We start from the raw sequence: 22,973 nt of genomic DNA on the forward strand, positions 1-22,973 counted from the left end.
AACATTTACATTACTACATCCATAACTTAAATAACATAATTATTTGACTGTATATACATTTAACAGGTTTCATTCTTAACATTATTTATTCATATTATTAATCTAGAGGTAACCGTCAAAAACAAAGCATGTTGCGGGAAAAAACGAGACCGTACCTGACGTTACTGAGCCTGAATGGTCAAGGAGCCGACTGGTCAGAGTCCTTGAGAAAGCATGGAGAGCAGGCTATGTAGAGCACAAGGTTAAACAGACTAGTAGCTATACAAGGTCAGAACACTGGGTCAGCTAACCAATGCCATACCCAGCAGCTCTGGTAGAACACGACAACACAGCAGAGAACCTAACACGTATTGTCCACAAGCACACCATCATGTGTTGATTTCTGGTTAGTCTGGTTAGTCCACAGCATACACACCAGCATGTGTGTGAGGGTAAACAACACACACACACACACACACACTTCAAGCCTGAAGTGTGTGCTGAGGCTTTTTGCTAGTGATCATTCCTCATTATTTAGAATGCTTTTTCAATTAGCTCCTTTAACTGTAGAACACACACACTGTACACACACTAATAGTTTACCCTTCATTTGCCTAAACCATTCTTAAGCTAAATATTAATCGTATAACAATAATGTTCTGTTTGTGCCACCTTAAGTCACCTGACTCCCTATCATTGTAAACATTCCAGTTGTGTAAGGCAGCTCAGCCTATGACGACGTCATACTGTGGAGGTGTACACAAACAATAGCCCCAATGCAGGACCAGTTGTGTAAGCTCACACACATCAAACATGTGCATCTCTTTATCATCCCTCCTCAAACTCTCTTTCTCTGTTTCACACATGCTCTCTTTTACTCTCCATTTTACTCACCCTCCCACTCCCTCTTTCTCTACCTACCTCTCCCTGTCCCTTTCACACACTGCTTTGGTCTCTCTCCCTCCCTCCCTTTCCCTCTCACCCTCCCACTCCCTTTCCCATCTCTCTGTCTCTCTGTCACTTTCTCTCCCACCCACTCTCTTTCCCCTCCCTCCCTCTGCTTCTCTTGGTTCTAGGAGATGACGCAGTTCTTGCTCTTCCTCCTGTGGCGTGTGTGGAGCTGTCCATGCATCTGGCCGTGGTGATGCTGCCCGTGCAGGGGCCCGTGCAGGGGCCCATGCAGGGGTCCGTGCAGGGGTCCGTGCAGGGCAGGGTGCCCGGCCAGACCAGAAGGGCTGTAGCGGTGGCGCAGCTCCTCGTTGTTAAGGTAACGCAGCTGCACAGGCCTGGGAATGGGCTCGCCTAGGAAGTAGCCCTCGTCTTCCTCAGACTCAGAGGATGAAGAGCAGCTGGAGCACCAGGGGTCCCCTCCCTCACCATAGCCCTCCCCCCAGTATGGCCCCCCGAGACCCAGGGGCTGGCCGCCGGCCCCACCTGCGTTCTGCAGGGTGAGGTCAGAGGTGGTGCGAGGGCAGGGCCTGTAGGGCTGCTGTCTGTACCCGCCGGGACCCCCCAGACCAAACATCTCCCTGGCCGTGCGGCCGGAGGGGAGGCGATCATAGTCCTCCTGGACACGGCGATGGGGCGGTTCCACCATGTGGCTTGGCCTATCTGCAGCCAGGTGCAGGGCGTTGTCAGAACGAGAGCGGCGGGAGCGCTTGTGGTGGCGCCCGCTGCGATGGTGGCCGTTGCCGGGGTTACCACGGTGGTGCTTGCGACGCCCCGCTGGGGGTTGCTGCTGCGGTTGCTGCTGAGATACGGGATCTGGCGCGTTGACCCGTCGACGGGGGGTTCTCTCACTCAGGGGGGGTAGTCGCAGGTTACCACTGCTGCCCATCAGCCCCACACAACCTTTGCCCTCAAAGGCCGGGGGCTGGGGGGCGTCCCAGTACTGGAGGGGGTATCCCACCCGAGGAGCGTCCAGGTTCCCGTAGGGCCGAGAGGAGGACAGGGACTCGGTGCTGCGGAACTGGACAGAGGAGCTGAGTGTGCCCATGTTGCTCTTCTCAGACACGTTCATGCCTGAGTCCTTACTCAGATCTGGCATGGAGAACCTAGACAGGTGCTCCTGACGCTTAGTACCCCCATCCAGAGAGTTACCTGGGGAAACACACACACACAGGTGATCTTATATTCCTTTGTTTATACAATTTATAGCCTTACTAGTTCTTCTCTATTCTATTAAAGGTGAAAGGGTACTCTACCTGTGGCATTGGACATGGTTAGGGACTCTATGGAGCCGTGGGGGGTCTGCTCCAGAGGGGTGAGGGGCTCGTTGAAGCTCAGGCCATTGATGGGGTTCCTGTTCCTGGTCAGAGGGGGTCGGCTGTCCCTCTGGAAGCCGTGCAGGCTAATGCTTCTCTTATCGGGGAATCCCTGGTTCTGGCTGGACATCTCGTTGAAGCTCATTTGGGTCCGCAGCTTGGTGGGCCTAAATTCATCCTGACTGTGGTGGATCCAGTTCTCGTTGAAGGAGTGTCCCCTTAGTGCAGCCATGGGGGTCCTCTTGGTGTTGCCCTGCTCCTTAACCCAGGACTCAGGCCTCTTCCCTGGGTTGACCGGGCTCTGGGCTGGGGGGTGTGAGTTGGGGCTGGGGCTGTAGTCCTGCCTGGGATTACACTGCCCCAGGAGCTGCAGGGGTGTGGGGGTGGGAGAGGGGTCACGGGGAGAGCCCTCATAGGCAGGGGGGTAGGGTTCGTCCCGGCTCATCCACACCTGGTTCAGGCTAGGAGTGCGGCTAGGGGTGCGGCTGGGCGTGCGGCTGGGCGTGCGACTGGGGGTCTGGCTAGAGGAGAGGCTCAGACGATCCATCTGGACAGACATGGGGTCCAGTTCAGCAGAGAGGCGGTCCGGCATGGGAGGTGGGGGGTTCTGTCGTACCTCGGCACTCCTACGATCTGGATCAGCGCTGCGACGCTCCTGTTTCCCGATCTTGGTGCTGTGGCGAGATTCGCGGGAGCGGGCGCTCTGGAAGGCTGAGTCAGAGGAGTCGGACTCATCCGGATCCTGATCCATCAATGGGTTGAAGTGATTAGATATATCTATTACTGTTTATTTCCACTAAATATGAAAAATAAACATCTATTTCTACAGTAAAGTGCACTGTATCATACCTGCCCAGCGCTGCAGGACCGAGAGCAGAAGATCTGTCCCTGCTTGGGCAGGAAGGGCCGTCCCAGCAGGGAACGCTTACAGCGGGCACAGCAGAAACACTCTTCTGTGGCGTGCCAATGCTGCCCATCATACGTCATCTGGCCCTGGTCTATTCCTAGGACAAAAAGAGACAAACAGAAGCAGAGAAAGAGAAAAAGAAGAAATTACATCAGTAAGCAGAGGACAGATCTAACTTTAAGGACTGAGATAAAGACATTATGTCTGGTGCAAGATTGTAACACCCTCTTGTAATGAACACAGTCAAGCAGGCAGTCTCAGGTGATTTAGCTTACTCACAGCTAATATGTGAAACATGCGCCTCAATATGTTAATGCCATTTACTGAAAGAATTGAGATACAACACCAACAGTGGGACTCATTTCCCTGTAGACGGCGTCTCTGCGATTTCCCACCCCAGCACTACGCATCTGCAGCCTTTACTGTAATAGCAGGAGAAGGGCTTTGAATGGAGCCCCCCTGAGCCGGGGAAAGAAATCATCTCTCACAGGCTCCATCTGGTCACAACATGGTGTGCTCCGCTTTGAATGGATCCCCGTTCGCTCTATTCTTACTGGGACCTGGAAGGATAATGATCACCCACACCTCCCTGCTCCACTCTGCCCTGTCTCCCCGCAGCTGCAGGCCCGCTGTTGAGAGGGAGCCGTGGGGTGAGGGGCGGCACAACTCCCCTCACACTACATCTACAGGTCATTGTTTCCTATCCAGATGTTGATTATGTCGGTGACGTGGTTGGAATGCGTGCCACTCAGTGAATACAATATTACATTTACATTTAGTCATTTAGCAGACGCTCTTATCCAGAGCGACTTACAGTAAGTACAGGGACATTCCCCCGAGGCAAGTAGGGTGAAGTGCCTTGCCCAAGGACACAATGTCATTTTGCACGGCCGGGAATCGAACTGGCAACCTTCAGATTACTAGCCCGATACATATGCGCTGGAAGAGTGTAGAGAGAGGCACATTACGCTGGTCGTGTACCTATGTGTTCTCCACAGGCGTCGCAGTACTCTGCGTAGAGGGATTCAAAGCAGTTGCAGCAGTGAGGTCTTCCGTCCTTCATGATGTAGCGCTGGCCGCCCAGGGTGGCCTCACACTCAAAGCAGCAGAAGTGCTTCATGTGCCAGTGTCGGCCCTCTGCCTCAGTGCACTCATCAGCAAAGATGATCTGTAACGCAGAACGACCTCTTATCATTAACAATTACACAGAGTTACCTCACTATCACCAAAGTACTGTTAAACCTTGATTATTGTAAATAAAGAGTGAGGCTCTCTCTAGTTTCCACCATCCACCCCCTGCACCCCTGTCCCTGAGGACCCAAAGCCCAGAGGGCCTCACCTCATCACAGGCACAGCAGCGGGGCTTTAGCCTCTCAGCATGGTGTCTGCCACAGTAGATTTTCCCATCCTGGTAGAAGTAGATGAGGTCCACAAGTAGCTCCTCACACATGCTGCAGACGAAGCAGTGAGGGTGCCAGCACTGGCCGTGTCCCGACCGAGAAGCAAACACCACAATGTCTCCCCCGTTCACCTGCCCTCCACACTGAGGCGGAGTAAAGAGAGGTGGAAAGAGAGAGGGAGAGAGAAATGGAAGAGCAGAGGATAAGGGTGGGCGGGAGATCAGTGACATGAAATGAATAATCCAGTCTTTTTAAATGTAAAGTGCACAATCTCATCACTGAGGGCTGCTATTTCAAACCCTCTGATATGACATCAAAAGACAAGCTCAAGGAGGGAAACATGCATCTCATTAAGACAAGCATTGAGTCTGATTCCACATGATGCAGTGGTGGCACAGACTAAATGTCCGTGTCAGATGCAGGGTAGATTGAAGACAGTGACATCCAGAGACAGACAGTAACCCATACCTGTTCACAGACAGCCCCACTGATTGTGAGCGGGAAGGGTCGGACGTTGCCTCTGCCCAGGTTGTCTCTCTTGCGTTGATTGCTGAAAAGTTTGAGTTCTCTCTTCTCCTCTTCATCCAGGGTGTTACAGTAGCGCACCTGGGAAGCACAACCACACAGCAGCTCAGACTCAGGGGGTGAGGATGGATCATCTTTGGTTGTAGAGTGCTGGTTGTCTTTCAGGTCAAGGTCAAAAGGTATGTGACATTGTTTACAGGATGTTTGGAAACTCAGATTGGTGGGGTTTGATTATTTGGTTCCTTTATGCTAGGCAAGATCAATCAACAACAGATATTTCATAGGAATTATTCAAATATTTTTTTTAACCTATATCTGCTGTTTTTGTAAATGAATGTTCCTTGGTATTTCTTTTAGGGGTGTGGAGAGTCTTACGGCACCTCGTTGTCATGTGGGGGCAGCTGGTGAAGCAGCTGTTTAATGCGATGTTTCTCTCCTGGACTGTTCACATAAGGCACCTTGTCCTCAGGAAGGGAACTGTAGTACTGATGCACCTGAGACACAAACACACAGGACAGGACATGTATTGACATGTATGTAAACCATCTCTGTATTTCTACAGAGTACTCAGTCATGTACACGATTATTGTTTTCTGTTGCAATACAAATTTAATGTGTAACATTATTGATTGTACAACTCCCGGGTATGTTAAAGGTTTATTTGGAAGTAACTTTTATCATTGTAAGCTACAATTTAATAGCTTCTTCCCATTAAGAGTAATTCTAAAAACACTCGTAACAGCTTTAATATCCTAACAATAATCATCACTCGACATACAGCTAAGCTTTTAATGAGATATTAACATTTACTGATGAGGTATTAGTGTTTTATATATTATAGTAATATTGTATCAGGTTAGAGGAGGACCATGTCCACTGGGGAGCTGTAATGGTTAGATCCTCACAGGTAAACCTGAAAGCTGTTACCAATCCATTTTCTCTGGTCAATTAGGGAGGTTGTGTTATTGTTCTGTCCTCCATAAACCTTGCCCTTGAAGACAGCACTTGGGACTAAAAGCATCAGGAAAATAGAATCTAGAGGCTTTGCAGCAAAGGCTGCACTGGAGAACAATGAGCAGCTTCAGTCTCAGTAGGCAACATAATACTCAAATTAATACACTATTGAACCATCCTCCGTTCTGTGTCCAATTTAAAAAAAACATTCAAATAACCTTCCATTGTACTTGATGACGGTACTGGTGGAAAGCTTCTTTTAATAGCAGCCAATTATTTTATGACTCAATGAATAGATCCCTGTCAGTGGAGTAAACTCCTTCCACAGAGTAAATGTTCTGAAGTCCTTGATTAAATAACAATTCAGTACGAGCGAAAGTGAACAAACTTCTAACCTAGTCTCAAAAGACAGGCAGTCTCAATTGCCTTCATCTCCGGTTGGTAGAGGGTGAGCCGCTGCATCTCACAGCATCCTGTCAAGATGGCTGCCTCGAGTAAATAACTATCATCATGGCCTGCCTGTCATCTATTAACAGAGCCCCAGGAGGGCCGCTGCATTATAGCCACTGTAGAGCTAAACTCAGAAGCCAGACCTTTTAACTCCAACCCCATGGAAACAGAGCACAAAAACATCACAGCTCTATTATCTGGACAGAGCTCTTCTATCAAGAAATAACTGATCACGTTTACATCCTTTTCTCTGACAGGTTTAACTGTCCTTTATTGTTTCTAGACGTGAGGATAGAATTGTCAGGACAGAGTGTTGGAGCCTGGTTCTGGTACCAGTCCTGCTGTATGGTTGACAGCACAGAGGCCCCCATCTGCTGTGCTCCAGTGAGAATTAAGATGTGTGACATTTCCAATGGTCAGTGATTCATTTGGTCTACAGCAAATAATATACACTCTCAAATAATCAAATGTAAAGATTTTTTTAACAAATTGTACCTTTATTTTTTTCCAGAAAAAGCCTGGATAATTACAAACAGCATGCAGGTATGCCACTCAGACAATAAACCAATAATCCACCACCTGGTGGTCTAGTCATGGTTGTCTTTTCATTAGGCTGTGACCCTCTGAGCTCACACTGTTTCATCTTCAACAATGACAATTGACTAATTTCTTCACAATTACTCTTCCATGAAATGTTTGACAGTTAATTTTCTATGCTTCGTTTGTTCATCTGACCCCCATCCCCGACTCTTTCTCTGACGACATTTGGCACTTAAGCACCATAAAGGGGATTTTAAAGACAGTTATCTGTCTGTTACACCAATCAGTGAGTCCCATGCTCAGATCATTATGGATATGACACACACACACAGCTACAAATAATGTAATTGTCCTGACCGATACAGTTCCATTAGTTCCAGTGTGGGGCAGTGTGAAGCCTTGCTTTCTGGGTGCGTCCTCACCTGCTCTGGGCTGAGTCCGGGGGGCGCCCAGGCGTACTCCTCCAGGGCACAGCCGGAGTCATCGTCAGAGGTGGAGTTCCTCTGGAAGTCGTACATCAGCTTGGTGACGTTCTTCTCCATCTCCAGAGGCATGGTTGTCACAACATGCTCTTCTCGCTGACACTTACAGTGGACACAGATCTTCCTGCAAACGACGAGTAGAGTGAGAGAGAGAGAGAGAGAGAGAGAGAGAGAGAGAGAGAGAGAGAGAGAGAGAGAGCGAGAGAGAGAGAGGGAGATAGAAGGAGGGGGGGGGAGTTTCTTATCAGCATTCCAGACTGCAGCTGCACACTGCAGAATCAATTTTCCCAGTGGTATATACCAGGACTATGGAAGTGAAATCACTGAATATTACACGTAAACACTTCATTAGAGGCAATTATGCTTGTACAGTATACAGCTAGTGAGGACACACACACACAGGCACACCCTCTACTAAACAGTTTAATGCATTCAAGGTTTTTGCCAGTATGAATCTCAGAACTACCTTCTATAATACCTTCTATATTACAAATAAAGAACACATCAATGTATATGTACATGCTATCGACAAGTCAATCATGGTTATGGCTTGAGAAAAGTGTTGACAGTATAGATTAGAATGTTTGTTTGAGCTTGTTAGATAATTTATATCAATCATAATCATCAGCGCTGAGGCAATGGGTGGAAAGAGAGAGAGGATGTGGCTGGAGATAGAAACAGCTGCACACATTACTAATGCATGAATGATTAAATGGATAAGGTATTGCTGGCATCAACAGAAATATAGAATTGAAAGGCAATTAATTTAGGGAACAATTGGCACATTTGGTGGAGTAAGTGCTGGAGCTGGAAATGTATTCCTAGTGGAACTGTCACCCAACTTCAAACAAACATCCCCATATGTAGCTCATGATCATATTAAACAAAACTGTGCTTTTGGTCCTGGAGTGATCATCATGTGACTGTGACAGAATCAGTCCCACATGATGGACCTGAGGAAGACAGGACCTATACAGCAACAACAACATTCCTCAGAGAGCCCTATTGCCATATTCTTGGTGCTGTCTAGAAGGATCCACAGCTAAACTAAGCTCTCAGAGTTTAGAAGTTTATGGAAACATGTCAATGTATGTTTTTGTAAATTTGTGTATAAAGGTGACATACCAAAAGAGAACTCAACCCCATAAACTGACACTTAGTGAGTCAGCCTGCAGCAAGTACAGCAGAGTGTTTAACACTTCATACCTAAGATGGCCGCTGATAGAGAAAATAAAATAGTGTGAGTGTATGTGTGTTTGTGTGTCTGTGTGTGTGTGTGTGGGGGGGGGAAGGGTGGGGTGGGTGGGGAAGGGGTTACTGTTACATCATCACCCATGTATGGAGGCTGAGTGGAGAGTAGCCCCCCAGGGAAACCTGGTGAGAGTGTGTGTTTGAAGTAACACACCCTTACTCTTACTGAGTGGTTGGTTGCACTCAATCCTCTGATCTGCCCCAGCAACACAAGCAGTCAAAGTTGGTGTTTTTGTCTGATCTAGTGTGTGTACACTGTACATGTCTGCCAAGAGAGATTGGGCTATCCATCGCTCATCACACAATCCTATCCATGAGAGGTAACTATCACTCGCAGAGCCCCATTAGGTCTGTCTGTATGTCCGTCTAGTTGATTTGATTTGATCTGATCAGTTAGACAGCCGTAAAGATTGAAGGGCTGTGGCTAGAAGGGATTGGTAGTTTTGTAACTCAGTAGCCTGATTTCATTAGCATATGATATCTTTCCTCAGCTGCAGTCTATTCCGAAGCTTTCTAAGGTATGGGAAGATACACAGACAACACGACAGAGAGAGAGAGAGAGAGAGAGAGAGAGAGAGAGAGAGAGAGAGAGAGAGAGAGAGAGAGAGAGAGAGAGAGAGAGAGAGAGAGAGAGAGAGAGAGAGAGAGAGAGAGAGAGAGAGAGAGAGAGAGAGAGAGAGAGAGAGAGAGAGAGAGAGAGAGAGAGAGAGGAGAAAAGATGGATAAAACATGGGGATGGATGAATAGATAGATAAGACCGATAAGATAGATAAATAGATAGAGAGAGAGAGAGAGAGAGAGAGAGAGAGAGAGAGAGAGAGAGAGAGAGAGAGAGAGAGAGAGAGAGAGAGAATGAAAGACGGCTGTTGATGCAGTGCTAAGAGAAATGATTTTTTTTTTTTCACGTGTCATACTTTCCCCCTTTCCCTCCTCCCTTCATCCTTGTGTGGATCTGACAGGCTCTGTGTGGGTGTGCATGAGAGAGAGATAGAGACGGAGCGGGAGGGAGTGATAGAGAGAAAGAAAGCTCTTATTTATGTAAAAGCTGACATGAGAGGAGGTGCTGGGCTTACGAAGGGAGCCTGACCAAGGCTGCATTAACTCCTCACTGTCAGAACACTGCCAGTCAGAGCACTGTGCTCATCATGTGACCGACGGATTACCAACATCATCTTGCCTTGTACTTCATGTATCATCAGGATTCATCTTCTATATGAAGGTTCCAACAAAACGCTTGTGTACAAAATCTTTCATCTCAAAGCTTCAAAAAGCTGGTGTGAAACATAAGATGTGGCTAACCCACACAGTCCAAACATTGACTGGTGACATCAGCTTGTTGACTCAATCCTCAATGCCAGTCAGAATGTGCATAACTTAAGTGTAATCATGACCTGTCCTGTACTTGTTGAGGACATAAGTCTGAAATTGCCTGTCTTATGAAGTGGCCTCATTCCTCTTTCCTCGCCTCCACTCTGCGTCAGTCAGCAAGTAGCTAGGAGTGTAGAGCGAGATGACAAAGCATCATAATTGTTCTTCACAAGCACTCTGATATAAGCACATGCAAGGATATTATAGCATAGAGCAAGCCTTGTAAAAACTTCCAGAGTTATCTACGCATAAATACAGGCATCATAAGATATAAAGGTTCCTTCGTTCATTCCAAGGAGCTCATTAGGAGATATCACCATCCCTCAGGCTTTCTCCTGCCAGTCTTCACAGCTGGACAGAGAGCACAGTGACATTGATGTCCAGAATGGACAGATCTATAGGGCTAATACCTGCTGCCTTGACGAAAAAGACAGCCACTCTTCTCGCCATCTCTCTTTAGTTCTTGTATAATTTCTAATGACTGAATTTGACAGTGGCAGAGGGACTTTGTATGTTGAGTTCATCTAATGAAATATTAAAACCAGAATATTCAATGTGTGAATTCGATATTTTTAACAGCTGTGGGTGTCTCTGTATGTGTATAATGCTCCTCTTGTAAAACAAGGGACTGATTTTGTTTCCCCCCTCTAGGCACGCAGTGTCCTTCCTTTGCTATACTGTAAAACATCAAACACTTTCATAATGTGCCCTGTGGCCACTCAGAGAGAAGTGTAACACAAATGCATAAATTTACTGATTAGCTTAAAGGTCACCTAAAGCTAAATTGAAAATCCAGAAGTATTGAGTTGGTGGACAGACTGTATGAGAATAATTAAATATATTCGAAAGAAGGAGGCCTCTACTAATGGCAGGCAGTAGTGACGTAAGTGCATGGTTGCTGATAATAGTTCTGGATTAGAACATCATTGATATTCACATTTACATTTACATTTAGTCATTTAGCAGACGCTCTTATCCAGAGCGACTTACAGTAAGTACAGGGACATTCCCCCGAGGCAAGTAGGGTGAAGTGCCTTGCCCAAGGACACAACGTCAGTTGGCATGACCGGGAATCGAACTGGCAACCTTCGGATTACTAACCCGACTCCCTCACCGCTCAGCCACCTGACTCACTGTCAATGTAATGGGACAACAGACGGAGGTTAGCTGACACCAGCCCACTCACCCCTATGAGTTTCCTGAAGTAAAAGGACTTCCAAATCACACAGGCTTCAGGAGTTAGTGGACTCTCTAAACAAGTAAAGTATTTCTGCTACTTGATTGGGCAGACAGCTACTATTTCTGTAACTGCTGGAACAGAAGTTGTGTGTATTAACCTGAGGCTCACACTACCAGATGCAAAAGTGACTTACAGTTGTGAAGGACAAAGCTCACAAAGGCAGAAACCCAATTACACAATGACTGGTCTTTAAAGAACGAACCACTAAACTCCTGTTGGGATTTGGTAGAATGTCATCATATCTCTAGTCCTCTGTACTACAATAAGCAGAATAAAGCTCATGACATTTTAATAGTGTGAATCAGGAGCAGCACACCCCGAAGCAGGAGGGTGGGGTTCTAACCCGGTACTCCACAAATGGTGTTGGTGTTGAAGTCCTCCCCTGCATTTACACCAGCACAAATGTCAATACCCCCCCCCCCCCCCCCCCCCCGAACTCACAGCCAGCCCTGATTAATAATGAAGAGCGATAGGAGCGGGGGAGGGAAAGAGGAAAGGAGCAACGTCAGACCCCCCCCCCCCACACACACACACACACACACAAACACTGCAAACCAACCAGCCACCCCAACTCCTGTCGTATGCCAGTGGCGCTGGTCGTCATGGTGTCGGGTTGGATGAGTAGCTACGGTAACCCTTGTCTAAGTCTCCATAGCTTGTCGAAGTGAGTAATGAGAGAGAAAACTCAATTACAGGATGGCAGCGGTGGCAGGAGTCAACAGGAAATTTGTCATTTGTTTATTTAAGTGTGGGGACATGCAGATGCAATGGCTGATCAAGTAATGAGAAAGACAGCGAGAGAGGGAGAGAAACAGAGAGAGACAGAGAAAGGGAAAGAGAGAGATATGATAAAATATGAAAGGAATTGTTTGTTGATGAGGGGAGTGAAGTGTTGACTATATTTTTGTGGAACAATTTAGGGATGTGATTAAGTTGAATCAATTTGTCCAGGTTTAAATCATCCAAGCAGCCTCTCTGTTTCTGCTCCTCCTCTCTCCCCTCCCTCTGATTTCCTCCTCCTAAGTTAAGATGCATGTGTCACAGGCTTGAAAGTGAGGTACAGGGTGTATTTGTATATTTAGTTAACTGGGTTATTATTTGGGTTGCAGTGGTGTGCTTTGTTTGGTTGCTGTGTGGTTGTTTTGCTTTTCTTTTGACAGCGGAGCTGTACCTCCGGAATCACCAAGCCTGATTGACAATAAGGGAAGGGATCAATTGGAGTGCAATTGGGCCTAATTGACAATAAGGGAAGGGACCAATTGGAGCGCAGTTGGGGTGGGCTACCTGGCCTATAAAACAAGGAAGTCACAGGGAAAGAGGGGAGATAGACGACCGACGAAGTCACAGAGAACCCGATCGGGACAAATCAAGGACGGAGGGAGATCTAAGGACGTGGCTATCAGTCAGCACACACGGGTGACGCTGTGGGAACGAGACGGGAACTGAGGTAATCAGTGGACCGAAAGACAGTGATCCGGATTACGGAGGGAGACCTACAGACGAGGCCCTACGGATGAGGCTACCAGTCAGCACACACGGGTGACGCTGTTGGACTGAGACATTCTCTCTTTTAGACTTTTAGACATTCCGAAAGCTTGGAAATACCTTTTACTTATTAAAGTACAATAGTTTATATGGCATGGTTGTCAACTGTTCCTTTGGTCAAACACACGGGTTCCTCCCCCTCAGAACGAACCAATTGAGTTCCTAGACTTACAACTAGGTGGCGTAGTCGGCACCTCATTACACGTCGGCCACACATGCTACATTGCTGAAGGTCCTTGGGGGCAGATGTATGTTTGTGTGTGTGATGTGGCCTCTGTGGGCCCTCTGAAACCTGGTGTAGAGATTACATTCAAGGACAGTAAAACTGGATGTGCATGAGTTAAAACACAGCTACTGCACTATAGTATGTTGCTGTTCCACTCTTGCAGAGCCGGGCAGCCAATAGCTCTGACAAGATTTCTAACACATTTTGCAGAGAATACAGGACCCACAAATGGGTTTTGAAAGTGTATTTTGAACTTAATTCCTAAAAACTGTTGGAAGCAATTATCAATGATGAAGCTAGGTGATTTGAACTACGTGATACTGAATATGAACTGTGAAGAAAGTATTTACCACATAACAGTGGACAGTTTATATACAGCACCAATCAGATCATAATCCAATCAAGGGCATTAAATACTTAAACAGCTTATAAGGATCAGCCTTAACGAGACATTAATTGAAAGCACATGACCCTATTGGAATGAAAGCTACATGACTGAAGTGCCTGGGAACTAGGAGTAGCAATGTGCGAAGAGTAAAAACCAGGAGGATTCTATCGAATTGCCTGCATTTAGTTGATTTTACATCATAGACTTTCTTTTGTCAAAGTCTTATATTAAAATGAGTTTTATAGAGACAACATTAAAAGCTATAAACCATTATACCTAACACTGCTTATGCAAGTTTGTAAATTCACAGGGAAAAAGGGAGAAAGCCTCAGTGGAAGCCCTGACAGCCTTTCCAGAACATTCTCTGTTAGCACTGTATCATAGATTCATACAGCTATTCACATTTATTTTGATACAGTAATATACTGATCGAGTGCCTTATATTTCATATATGCAACAGACACCGGTACACACACTTCCACATGCACATACACACACACACACCCACACTATCATGCATCTCCTTGATGTTCTAATTGCTGTTCCTGAAATCGAAAGTAGAACTCTCTTACCTACAGACACACATTTCTCTGGATCTCGAAAGCAGTAATTAATGGGTGACAAATTCCTGCTCTTCTACCAGAGTGTGTGGGATGACCTAGAATAGAACACCCAGTTTTCACAAGGCAAATCACACTTACACTCCCGTGTCGCAGTCAGGGGTCTGTGTATCAATACTAAACAGAAACAAATGAAGCCTGTCTTAGCCCCACCTTTATCTCTCATCAAGCTATACATAAGACATTGTGCCAAACTAAAACTACAGTACAGACAAGCCTGCAAGATGCTATAAGAAGAGGGCTTGGGACCAGTCACAAGGGCTATGTCCATAATTGTGATGGAGCTCATAATACCGGAACAACGTATATTGTCACAGGAAACAAGCAAGAATCTATCCTCTGTGTGAAGCCTACAGGAGGATGATTCTAGAAATAACTAGAGAGGATACAATTTCTGGGGACATTGTAGGGTGTGCTTGCTTGCGTCGGTTGCACAGGGGTCCGTTTTTTAATGACATTTTTACAACTGATATTTCTGTATATTTTATATAAAAATGCATAGGGCCTACTTATTATTTATAAAGATTACATAGATTTAAAAGCATCTTTTTTTTGCTGCTCATTTACAACTCAAAATACGAGTTAAGTGTAGAATGAAATATGATGTCTTCTCATTTCCCCTGCAAGAGGCAGCCTCATAGCTGAATCAAAACGAATAAATTTGGCAGACCGGTGTAAAAATTGACCTAATCTCTATGACTTAAACATCCTTTTAAGTTTTCCCTTCTCGTGATATTTTCTGGCATTTAGCCTACTCATATTGCATTCATTCATAATAAAGAACCCCCTTTGAAGACTATTCTACGACGTTACCGGCAGTAGAAGATGGAATCGCAATTCAAACATTACCATCTGCTAACTGAAAAAATGCCCCCAAAAACGTAAATAAGCTTGACATTTATTTAGTGGAAAATCGCTCATTCATAAAAAGCTCACTGGTAGCGATCATTGTCAGTAACAACGCAAAACGCGATATATCCCTGTGTGGAGAAGCTGCCCCGGTAAATTCTACTACTACAGTACAGTACTAGACTACTGCTGTGTTCGTCTTGGTAGCGATTGCGTTGGTTGAATTCGATTTAACGTTCCGTTGTACGGTTTAGGCTGAAATTATTTTCATGAACAGATTGACAAAGTTTAGGCTGTCGCAATGAAATTCAGGTTAGTAGTCAGATAGTTTCACCTATTGAAAGACTTTTGATTTAAGTAAGGGGAGTGCCGAACATGTTCTGTCGCCGTTTGACTTCCTAAACAGCTGTGTAAGTTAGATGTTTTTGTCGTGTGTCTCGCGTAGGCTACAGCGTTGCAATGAGCAACACTGGTTTGAAACCTCAGGTAATGATAATTTCACCAACAAATCGTTTACTTGTAATGTAATGTCATAATAAATCCTACAAAGAAAATGTATTTGTGAGGAATGTTTATTTTAACGATTGAAAACAGATGCATCATAGACCACTGTGGTATGTGTTGCCCGGGCAACAGAGGCTAATGTCATGCTAATGCTTCAGTGAAATAGTAGACTACCGTTTCCGAATTAATAATATCAGCTAATATTGTACATTACATTTAATAATTGTGTTTCACATCACAAAGTAAAATGAGTAAATAGTTATCACCCTGGCCTCTTTGCTTGTGGCGTTTCTGCAGCTACCTTGCAGTAAAGCTATAGTTAGCCTAGCTATCCCCCAAGTTAACAGATGCGAAACGAATGTTCTGCTACAGGTAGTCACGCGTGTTTTCGTGACGTTAGTGACGTAGTGACGTTAGTAACGTCAGTGACTGTGGCTAGCAAATTAGCCACCGTTAGCTTCACTTTTCACCACAAAAACGCAACAGAGACAGAGAGAACAAAGGTTGTGCCCTTGAAGGAACATTTCCTCCTCCAGCTACTGTAAGTATGCACAACATGACATTCCTACAACACAAACATGCTTAGGGTGCCGTCTTTATTTTGGGCCCATTATTATTTGAGTGTGTGTGAGTGTGTGTGTGAGTGTGTGTGTGTGTGTGTGTGTGTGTGTGAGTGTGTGTGTGACTGAGTGAGTGAGTAAGTGAGAAAGAGAGCAAGAGACAGAGAGGAAAAGAGGGAGTAAGAAGAGGGTGTGAGTGTGTAATGCATGTGTTAAGTGTGAGAGAGAATGGAGTCTGTTGCTATGCATTTTTACACGTCTCCACCTCCCACCAGCCTCTGAGCAGAAGAAAGCAGAGCACAGAATACAGTATTACAGCAGAGCAGAGCAGAGAATACAGTATTACAGCAGAGCAGAGCACAGAATACAGTATTACAGCAGAGCAGAGCACAGAATACAGTATTACAGCAGAGCAGAGAATGTCAGTGCAGAGCAGAGAACAGCAGAGTACAGAATACAGTAGCATAACACAACACTGCATATAACATACTAAACACTACATAGCTGAGATGAACTCTTAGTGTGATGCAACCATACTTCAGCTCTGAAGCCTCCATACACCATTAGGTCACGTCCACATTCACTCTTCTTATAGAGGAGGGATATGAACCCCTTGACTGTTTAAGGTAATGTCCCAGAGGGCCTCAGTATTCTTTCTGTTCTAATGCACCTGGAAAACCTGGCCATGGTTACATAACGAATGAAGTTGGATGCATTTGTAGGCTGAAGTGAAAGTGCCCCTGTCAGTCTTTTTCACACCCAAAAGATCTCCAAGATTGATATATATTCCACTTTTGGAGCATTTCATTCTCAAATTAGATTTTTCCTATTTCTCTTTAAAGGGGACTATTTTATTGTTCTTTTACCACTATTTGCTCTCGTATGCTGACTGTCTATAGGTTGGACTAGATGGGACAGATGTGAGCTGGGTTGTGAGCACCATTGCTTTGTCCCCTAAAATAAATCATGTCACTTGAATCCAAATTCATTTCCCTAATTTCTCCTTTATTGGCAGTGAAATGTTTGTAAGCAGAGGGGATTGCCGAAGTGTGAATGCTGCCATATGGGAAACATGTACTGGTCACCATACACGTGCAAAGTGTTATGCATATGAAAGAGATGTCTTCTGGTGTTTCATCTGAATCTTACTGTAGCTTGCTGTTGAGCGGTTGGGTTTCTTTGTTGTTGTCATGTAGAGTTAGTAGAATGGGAGAGTGTGGAGAGAGGTTGGGAGGTGAGCAGCAGCGACTGGGAAAATTGTAGAAAATTTTACTGTTGTCGAAAATGGCACCTGGTCAGGACTTTGGCTTGCTTTTATAAGAGAGATGTTCTTTATCACAGGTCTAGGGTTGAGATTGGCATTTCAAAGCATGATTTCAAATGAAGGCATTTTGCTGCCGGTGGAGGTAAATGGCTGGGCAGTCCGAGTGAGTGTTTGAGCTTGGGTAGCAACACATCCCATAATAGATAGAGGGCTCACTGAAGACATGATTCATTTGACACACTGTCTCATTGTTGAGCCCTTTATTGAAAACCAGCACCATTGTTTAGCAATGTCACTAACAATGGACGCGTAATGACTCACGTCAGTGCCTTTCTTGCACGAACAAAAAGACATAATTTGGCTGTGACAGTCCACCATTCACATAGAGATAGACGGTGGAATAATACAAATAGTTGAGATCTCCAATAAATTAAGTCTTATCAGACTTTATCAGATTAACTCAAGTATTTATATGAATATTCAAATGCCAGTGCAGGTTTAGCCACAGCACAGTGCCAGTGAATAACCTACACTTAAGTGGTGTCACAGAGATACATCCTTATCTGACTGAAAGATTAAAGACAAGGGCCGGCTAAGGACTGTTGATGGTTGCTAGCAGGCCCCAGGAGATGATGGGAATACAGAGGCAAGAGGGCGTTGCTGTATTCTGATGGAGTGTCTCTCGCTGACCTCTAACCTCGGTCCTACTACGTTTACATGCCACAGCTAGGTTCACCAAGGTTCACAAGACTAGCCTTCTTCTCAAAAGACTGAGTACAGCCCCACTATTACACAGCTCTGTTCTTTGAATAATGAATGTTGCCAGACATAATGGATGGCCACGGCAATAAAACAAAGTGTGAAAATGGTACCGTTTTCAGAGGTTATCTGTTACCATTAGTCTAAATGTCATTACCCACTACTGAATTCTGTAGAGCGTTACACAACACATGATTAACTAATGAGGTGAACCTGGTAGCCATCGGCGGTGTGTTTGTGGGGCCGAGGGCCAGGAGGCCTGCAGAGAGGGGAATAATCCCAGCTCAATGACATAACAACTCTGGGCGTAATGATAATGACCTTTGTGGGGAGATGGAGACACTGAGGGAGATGGAGCTGGAGAAGAATCAGAAGGAGAAGGAAGGAAGCTGCTGGAAAGACGGGCTCAGTAAAGGGATCGAATGAGAGATCTGGAGATAGATCGATTTAGAGATAAGAGAGAAGAAGGGAGGGTGGCAAGGGTGGATGAGACAACCCCAGAGGAAGAAGCTTAGTGCCCTGTCATGTTTAAAGTTCCTGTCCACATTCAAAGACAGCAGCTCAGTTGTGAATGTCGGTCTGAGGTGAACTCCAGTATAGGAGGCTTTATATACAGTATTTGAGTATATAGTTTACTTATCTCAATACCAAATATAGCAGAATTGATTCACCTTCATGGAGTGTCCTACGACCCTTTTTATGCAGCCTCCACAATAAACTTGTTCAGGCAGTTGTGGCTTAAACTGCCTACATGAACTTCCTTTAAAGTTGAATCCACAAGCTAACCTCAGTGTGACTGTGTCCAACAAATAACAGATACAGGTCCATGAAGGTGCCATGAATGCTTGTGAATACTCCTTCAGTGCTACAGAAACCATGACTTCACATCAGTGTTATATTAGAGTATTCCTCCCATTGTGCATAACAGGGAACACAGAGCAGCTACAGTAAGCAGAGCAGCTTGTATTCTTTATTTTTGCTGTTTTTAAATGTAATTTGTACGGTGTCCTTGAGTGTCGAGAAAGGCGCTTTTAAATAAAAATGTATTATTATTAACATTTGAGTCTAAAACAAAGGAAAGGAAATCAGAATTATGTGTAAAGGTTCAAGAATAGGCCAACTTCAGGAGAGATAAAACATCTTCAGATTCAGGTTTTCAGAATGGGTTTGAGTAACCAAAATTGGACACGGTCACACTGAGGTCAGCTGGTGGGTTAAACGTAAAAATAGTTTTAGACAAAACAACCTAAACAAGTTTACGGGGGAGGCTGTGTGAAAAGCAAGCTTTCTAAGAGGACAGATCACACTTCTAACAGGTTAAGGGTTCAACAAACCCTAAATGGCATTTAACAATGAGCCTTTTGTCCAATACCGTTTAAGTTGCTGCAAAGTAGCCTCATTCTGTGTGTATGACATACACTGAGTACAGTATGCCGAATAAATAAGTGCTTTTAAATCAGCTCTACTGTAGAAGAAGAAAAAGTTTGCAGGGTTTTAGATTTCCTCCTGCCATTCCTTCAGGGCCTGGCTGAACTAGGGCTGGTCTTGAGACCCTCAGTTTTTGCATGACTTAACACTGCATGCACAGGGGCTGGGGAGTCTTATCCCTGTTGGAAAAATCATTAGCCACAGTTTCAAATTAAATTACCTTGGCAGTATTGGATCACCCTGACAGTCACACTGAGGACGGCGGGACTAAAATAACTCCCAGCACTCCCCAAGTTACATTTCACATCCTCTTCAGACTAGACCTGCAGTGGCCAATCTAAAACAACAGACCCTTGCCAACAGACCAGCACAATCAGGAAGTTCTGGGAGGTTGAGGGTGCATGCAGGGAAGATGGCATGAAAACATATACAAATCAAGCACTTGCTGAGGTGGTACTTCAGTATGTACAGTGAGTATTCTGCATTTTTCTCTTTCTTAGATTATGCCCAAAGGGAAATGAATCCATCCCATTCCTGCTATGAAACATTGCAGGAACACTACAGGAACGCCACGGGCTGGGACAAATGGATTAGCAGTGATCTTATTCTGCTTGATGAGAGAAGGTTTATGAGAGGCAGGAGGCACAGCTGAGGAGCTGTGTTACTGTGTGTGTGGCAGTGTGTGTGTGTGAGTGTTTTACAAAGGAGGAGTAATGGTTAGCAACTTTGCCTGCATCACACTTGCTAATCTCTTCAAAGTCGTTGAGGATTTGGCATAGATTTCTGGTGTGCTGAATCCAGCCTTGGAATGCATATCAAACCAAAAAACCATACAAGAAAACACAAATAACTATGATTTGTATGAAAGTACAGTAGTTAAGACATGGCATTTAGAGTGTATCAAAGCAATCACATTATCAGTTTGTTTACTTTCATAAGGCTTCAAAACCATCTTCATCACCCAGAGTGTTACAGTGGCTCAACTGCATTCCAACAAATGCAGGCTGGAGAAAATACCCTGGACCCTCCATCTTCTTGACTGTGTGCAATATTCAGACCTGAACATTTTAATGGGAGGCAATGGGAGGCCAACCTCATTATCTTCCCTGGGTTAAGGGATCGCATATACAGTACATTTATGACATGATGTGTGAGTGTGCCAGTGTCTGCGGGTGTGTGAGAGAGAGAGAGAGAGAGAGAGAGAGAGAGAGAGAGAGAGAGAGAGAGAGAGAGAGAGAGAGAGAGAGAGAGAGAGAGAGAGAGAGAGAGAGAGAGAGAGAGAGAGAGAGAGAGAGAGAGAGAGAGAGAGAGAGAGAGAGAGAGAGAGAGAGAGAGAGAGAGAGAGAGAGAGAGAGAGAGAGAGAGAGAGAGAGAGAGAGAGAGAGAGAGAGAGAGAGAGAGAGAGAGAGAGAGAAATTGTGTGTGTGTGGGTATGCTAAACAGGGTCTCTGGCAGAGTCCTAGCAATAATGACATTAGTAGGCCCTTCTTTGCCAGTAGAGAGCCCCAGGGCAATGCAGATGGCCCTTATGCTGTCTGGTCTCCTCACACTCCTCAGACAGACAATCCCATCCCAACACCACCACGCCAGCCATGCCAGCCATCACCACGGAGCAGCATCCCTCTCCTCCCCTGCTCTCAGGCCCCTGGACCAGGCACAAGCCCTCATGGGCCCCTTCTCTACACTTTCTTTTTGCCCTTTGCTCCACAAATTTGGCTGAATTCAACTTCTGAAATCGGAAACAGTCTTTGTCTGACTAAGCATAAACTCTGTGTATTGTAATATCCATATCTGTAGTCAGCACTTTCAACCCTGACAGGCTGGAAAGTGCTGAGACGTACTGTACCAAAAGGAGCTTGGCGAGAGGCTTGATCGGTTAGAAAGATCTTAAACCATGACCTTTACAAAGCTATATGTCTTAGTCTTGTTCCCACCTTACTCCATCCGTCAACTGTACGTGGGGGACATTTTGAACCAGAGCTCTCACCGCCCGCAATGTGATTGGCCAATTAGACCAGAGAAGAGCAGATGGCAGGAAGAGCAGGGCCAGATGGGAATATTTGGCCAGAAGAGCGAGGTTAGCACCCAGACACCCCGCCACTAAGTGCCGTGGAATTTCTAAAGGACCACGATGAGTCAGGGCCTCTGTGCTACAGAAGTTAAATATGTTCTACTGATAGATGAGGATTGAGAAACAGTAAGACTGGTGTGTAAGATCGTTCCTCAGCTGTACAATAAGGTCTAATGAGTACATTAATGATTGCCTCGTTCTAGCCAATTATAATACTTTAATATCGGGCTCGGGGAGAGAATTAGTCATCAGATGGCAAGCAGCCATGGGGAGCCATCTTAGATCCACTCCAGGGACTGCTTGAATTTCATGACAACCAATTTGAGACATAACATTCAGCATTCACCCCATAAGGATTTCAAATCAAGTCCTTAATCGTCCCTAAACAGCTCTCCACAACAGAATCTGGTTTCTGGTCTATATTATGCTATAGATTTTTCCTCATATGTTGTGAACGAACTAGGTAACTTGACTGAAAACATTTTCTTCTCTTCTTGTACAGCCTGCCTCTTCTACTTATATACTTATCTCCTGTTCAGGAAGAGAGAAAGATTATCCCAAGCAAACTACTCTTTATTCCACTTGTTCATGAGGACAACATGTTCAATAATGTTTTTTGTGGGCTGCATTTTTCAATCCAGACATTTTGAATAATTACCTAATTCATCATTAGAACAATTCAATTAAAAAAGAAAGCAACTTATTGAGAAAATCCATCTTGGTGCCTGCTGCGGGTGGTAAGTGTAAAGTCAACAACACAGACACACTCAATAACCATTAATCTGATCAGCAGTGTGCACAAGGCATCACCCCACACAAGTGGAGAGATTCATGTCTCCCCCTCGCTGTCTGAACTCACTCAGTTCTGCAGTCAGGATGGATTCATCCTCCATAGTGCATTACTCAGTTTGAGGAACACCGCTGCCAAGGCTAAGGGATTCTGGCAGTAACAGCGAAAGGGGAGAGCAATGGAGGGATGAGAGGCAGAGAGAAACTTTCATTACACCCTCATTCATCATCAGTGGGGTACCTTGGCAACACTCAGGCGTCCTCCCACTCCTTTTCTTTCTCTCACTTTCTCTTTCTCATTTTTTCACCCCCCTCCCAATCCCCCTTTCCTCATATATCTCCCCTTTAATCAAAATGAAATACCATTGTCCAGTTTACGTCTGAGACGCCACGCCAGGCAAGGCAGAGGCTGGAGGCCCACCATCATTTCTACTTCCTGTACAGTACAAGCAAGGCCAAGCCACTGTCCAGGGAAGTGTTTCTGAACGTTTCTGTCTCTGTGTCCCCCTCCCGCCTCACCTCACCGTCTTCATGAGTAGGTTACATCATCTCTTGTACATGCTGTTCTACTGCCACAGTAGTCAGCTGTGTGCTCCTCTGTAGGGACCTT

At 45.3% G+C, this 22,973-nt stretch overlaps 1 protein-coding gene across 2 annotated transcripts in view; it reads right to left on the reverse strand.

Moving 5' to 3' along the window:
• Positions 1–1,051: 1,051 nt before the first annotated feature.
• Positions 1,052–22,973, reverse strand: part of LOC136945938 (prickle-like protein 2) — a 45,574-nt gene continuing 23,652 nt past the window's right edge. The window contains exons 2-10 of one of the 2 annotated variants that reach the window (XM_067240074.1): positions 7,442–7,625; positions 5,456–5,569; positions 5,019–5,156; positions 4,490–4,693; positions 4,132–4,318; positions 3,093–3,247; positions 2,184–2,985; positions 1,190–2,079; positions 1,052–1,111 (exon numbers count right to left, since the gene is read on the reverse strand). In XM_067240074.1, coding sequence (XP_067096175.1) covers positions 1,052–1,111; positions 1,190–2,079; positions 2,184–2,985; positions 3,093–3,247; positions 4,132–4,318; positions 4,490–4,693; positions 5,019–5,156; positions 5,456–5,569; positions 7,442–7,573 — 2,682 coding nt within the window. In that variant the 5' untranslated portion in view covers positions 7,574–7,625. Of the gene's footprint in view, positions 2,080–2,183; positions 2,986–3,092; positions 3,248–4,131; positions 4,319–4,489; positions 4,694–5,018; positions 5,157–5,455; positions 5,570–7,441; positions 7,626–22,973 lie in introns of both variants that reach the window. The other variant, XM_067240073.1, reaches the window with a different exon arrangement.

This window comes from Osmerus mordax, chromosome 7, assembly GCF_038355195.1.
Source record: "Osmerus mordax isolate fOsmMor3 chromosome 7, fOsmMor3.pri, whole genome shotgun sequence".
Classification (NCBI taxonomy): domain Eukaryota; kingdom Metazoa; phylum Chordata; class Actinopteri; order Osmeriformes; family Osmeridae; genus Osmerus; species Osmerus mordax.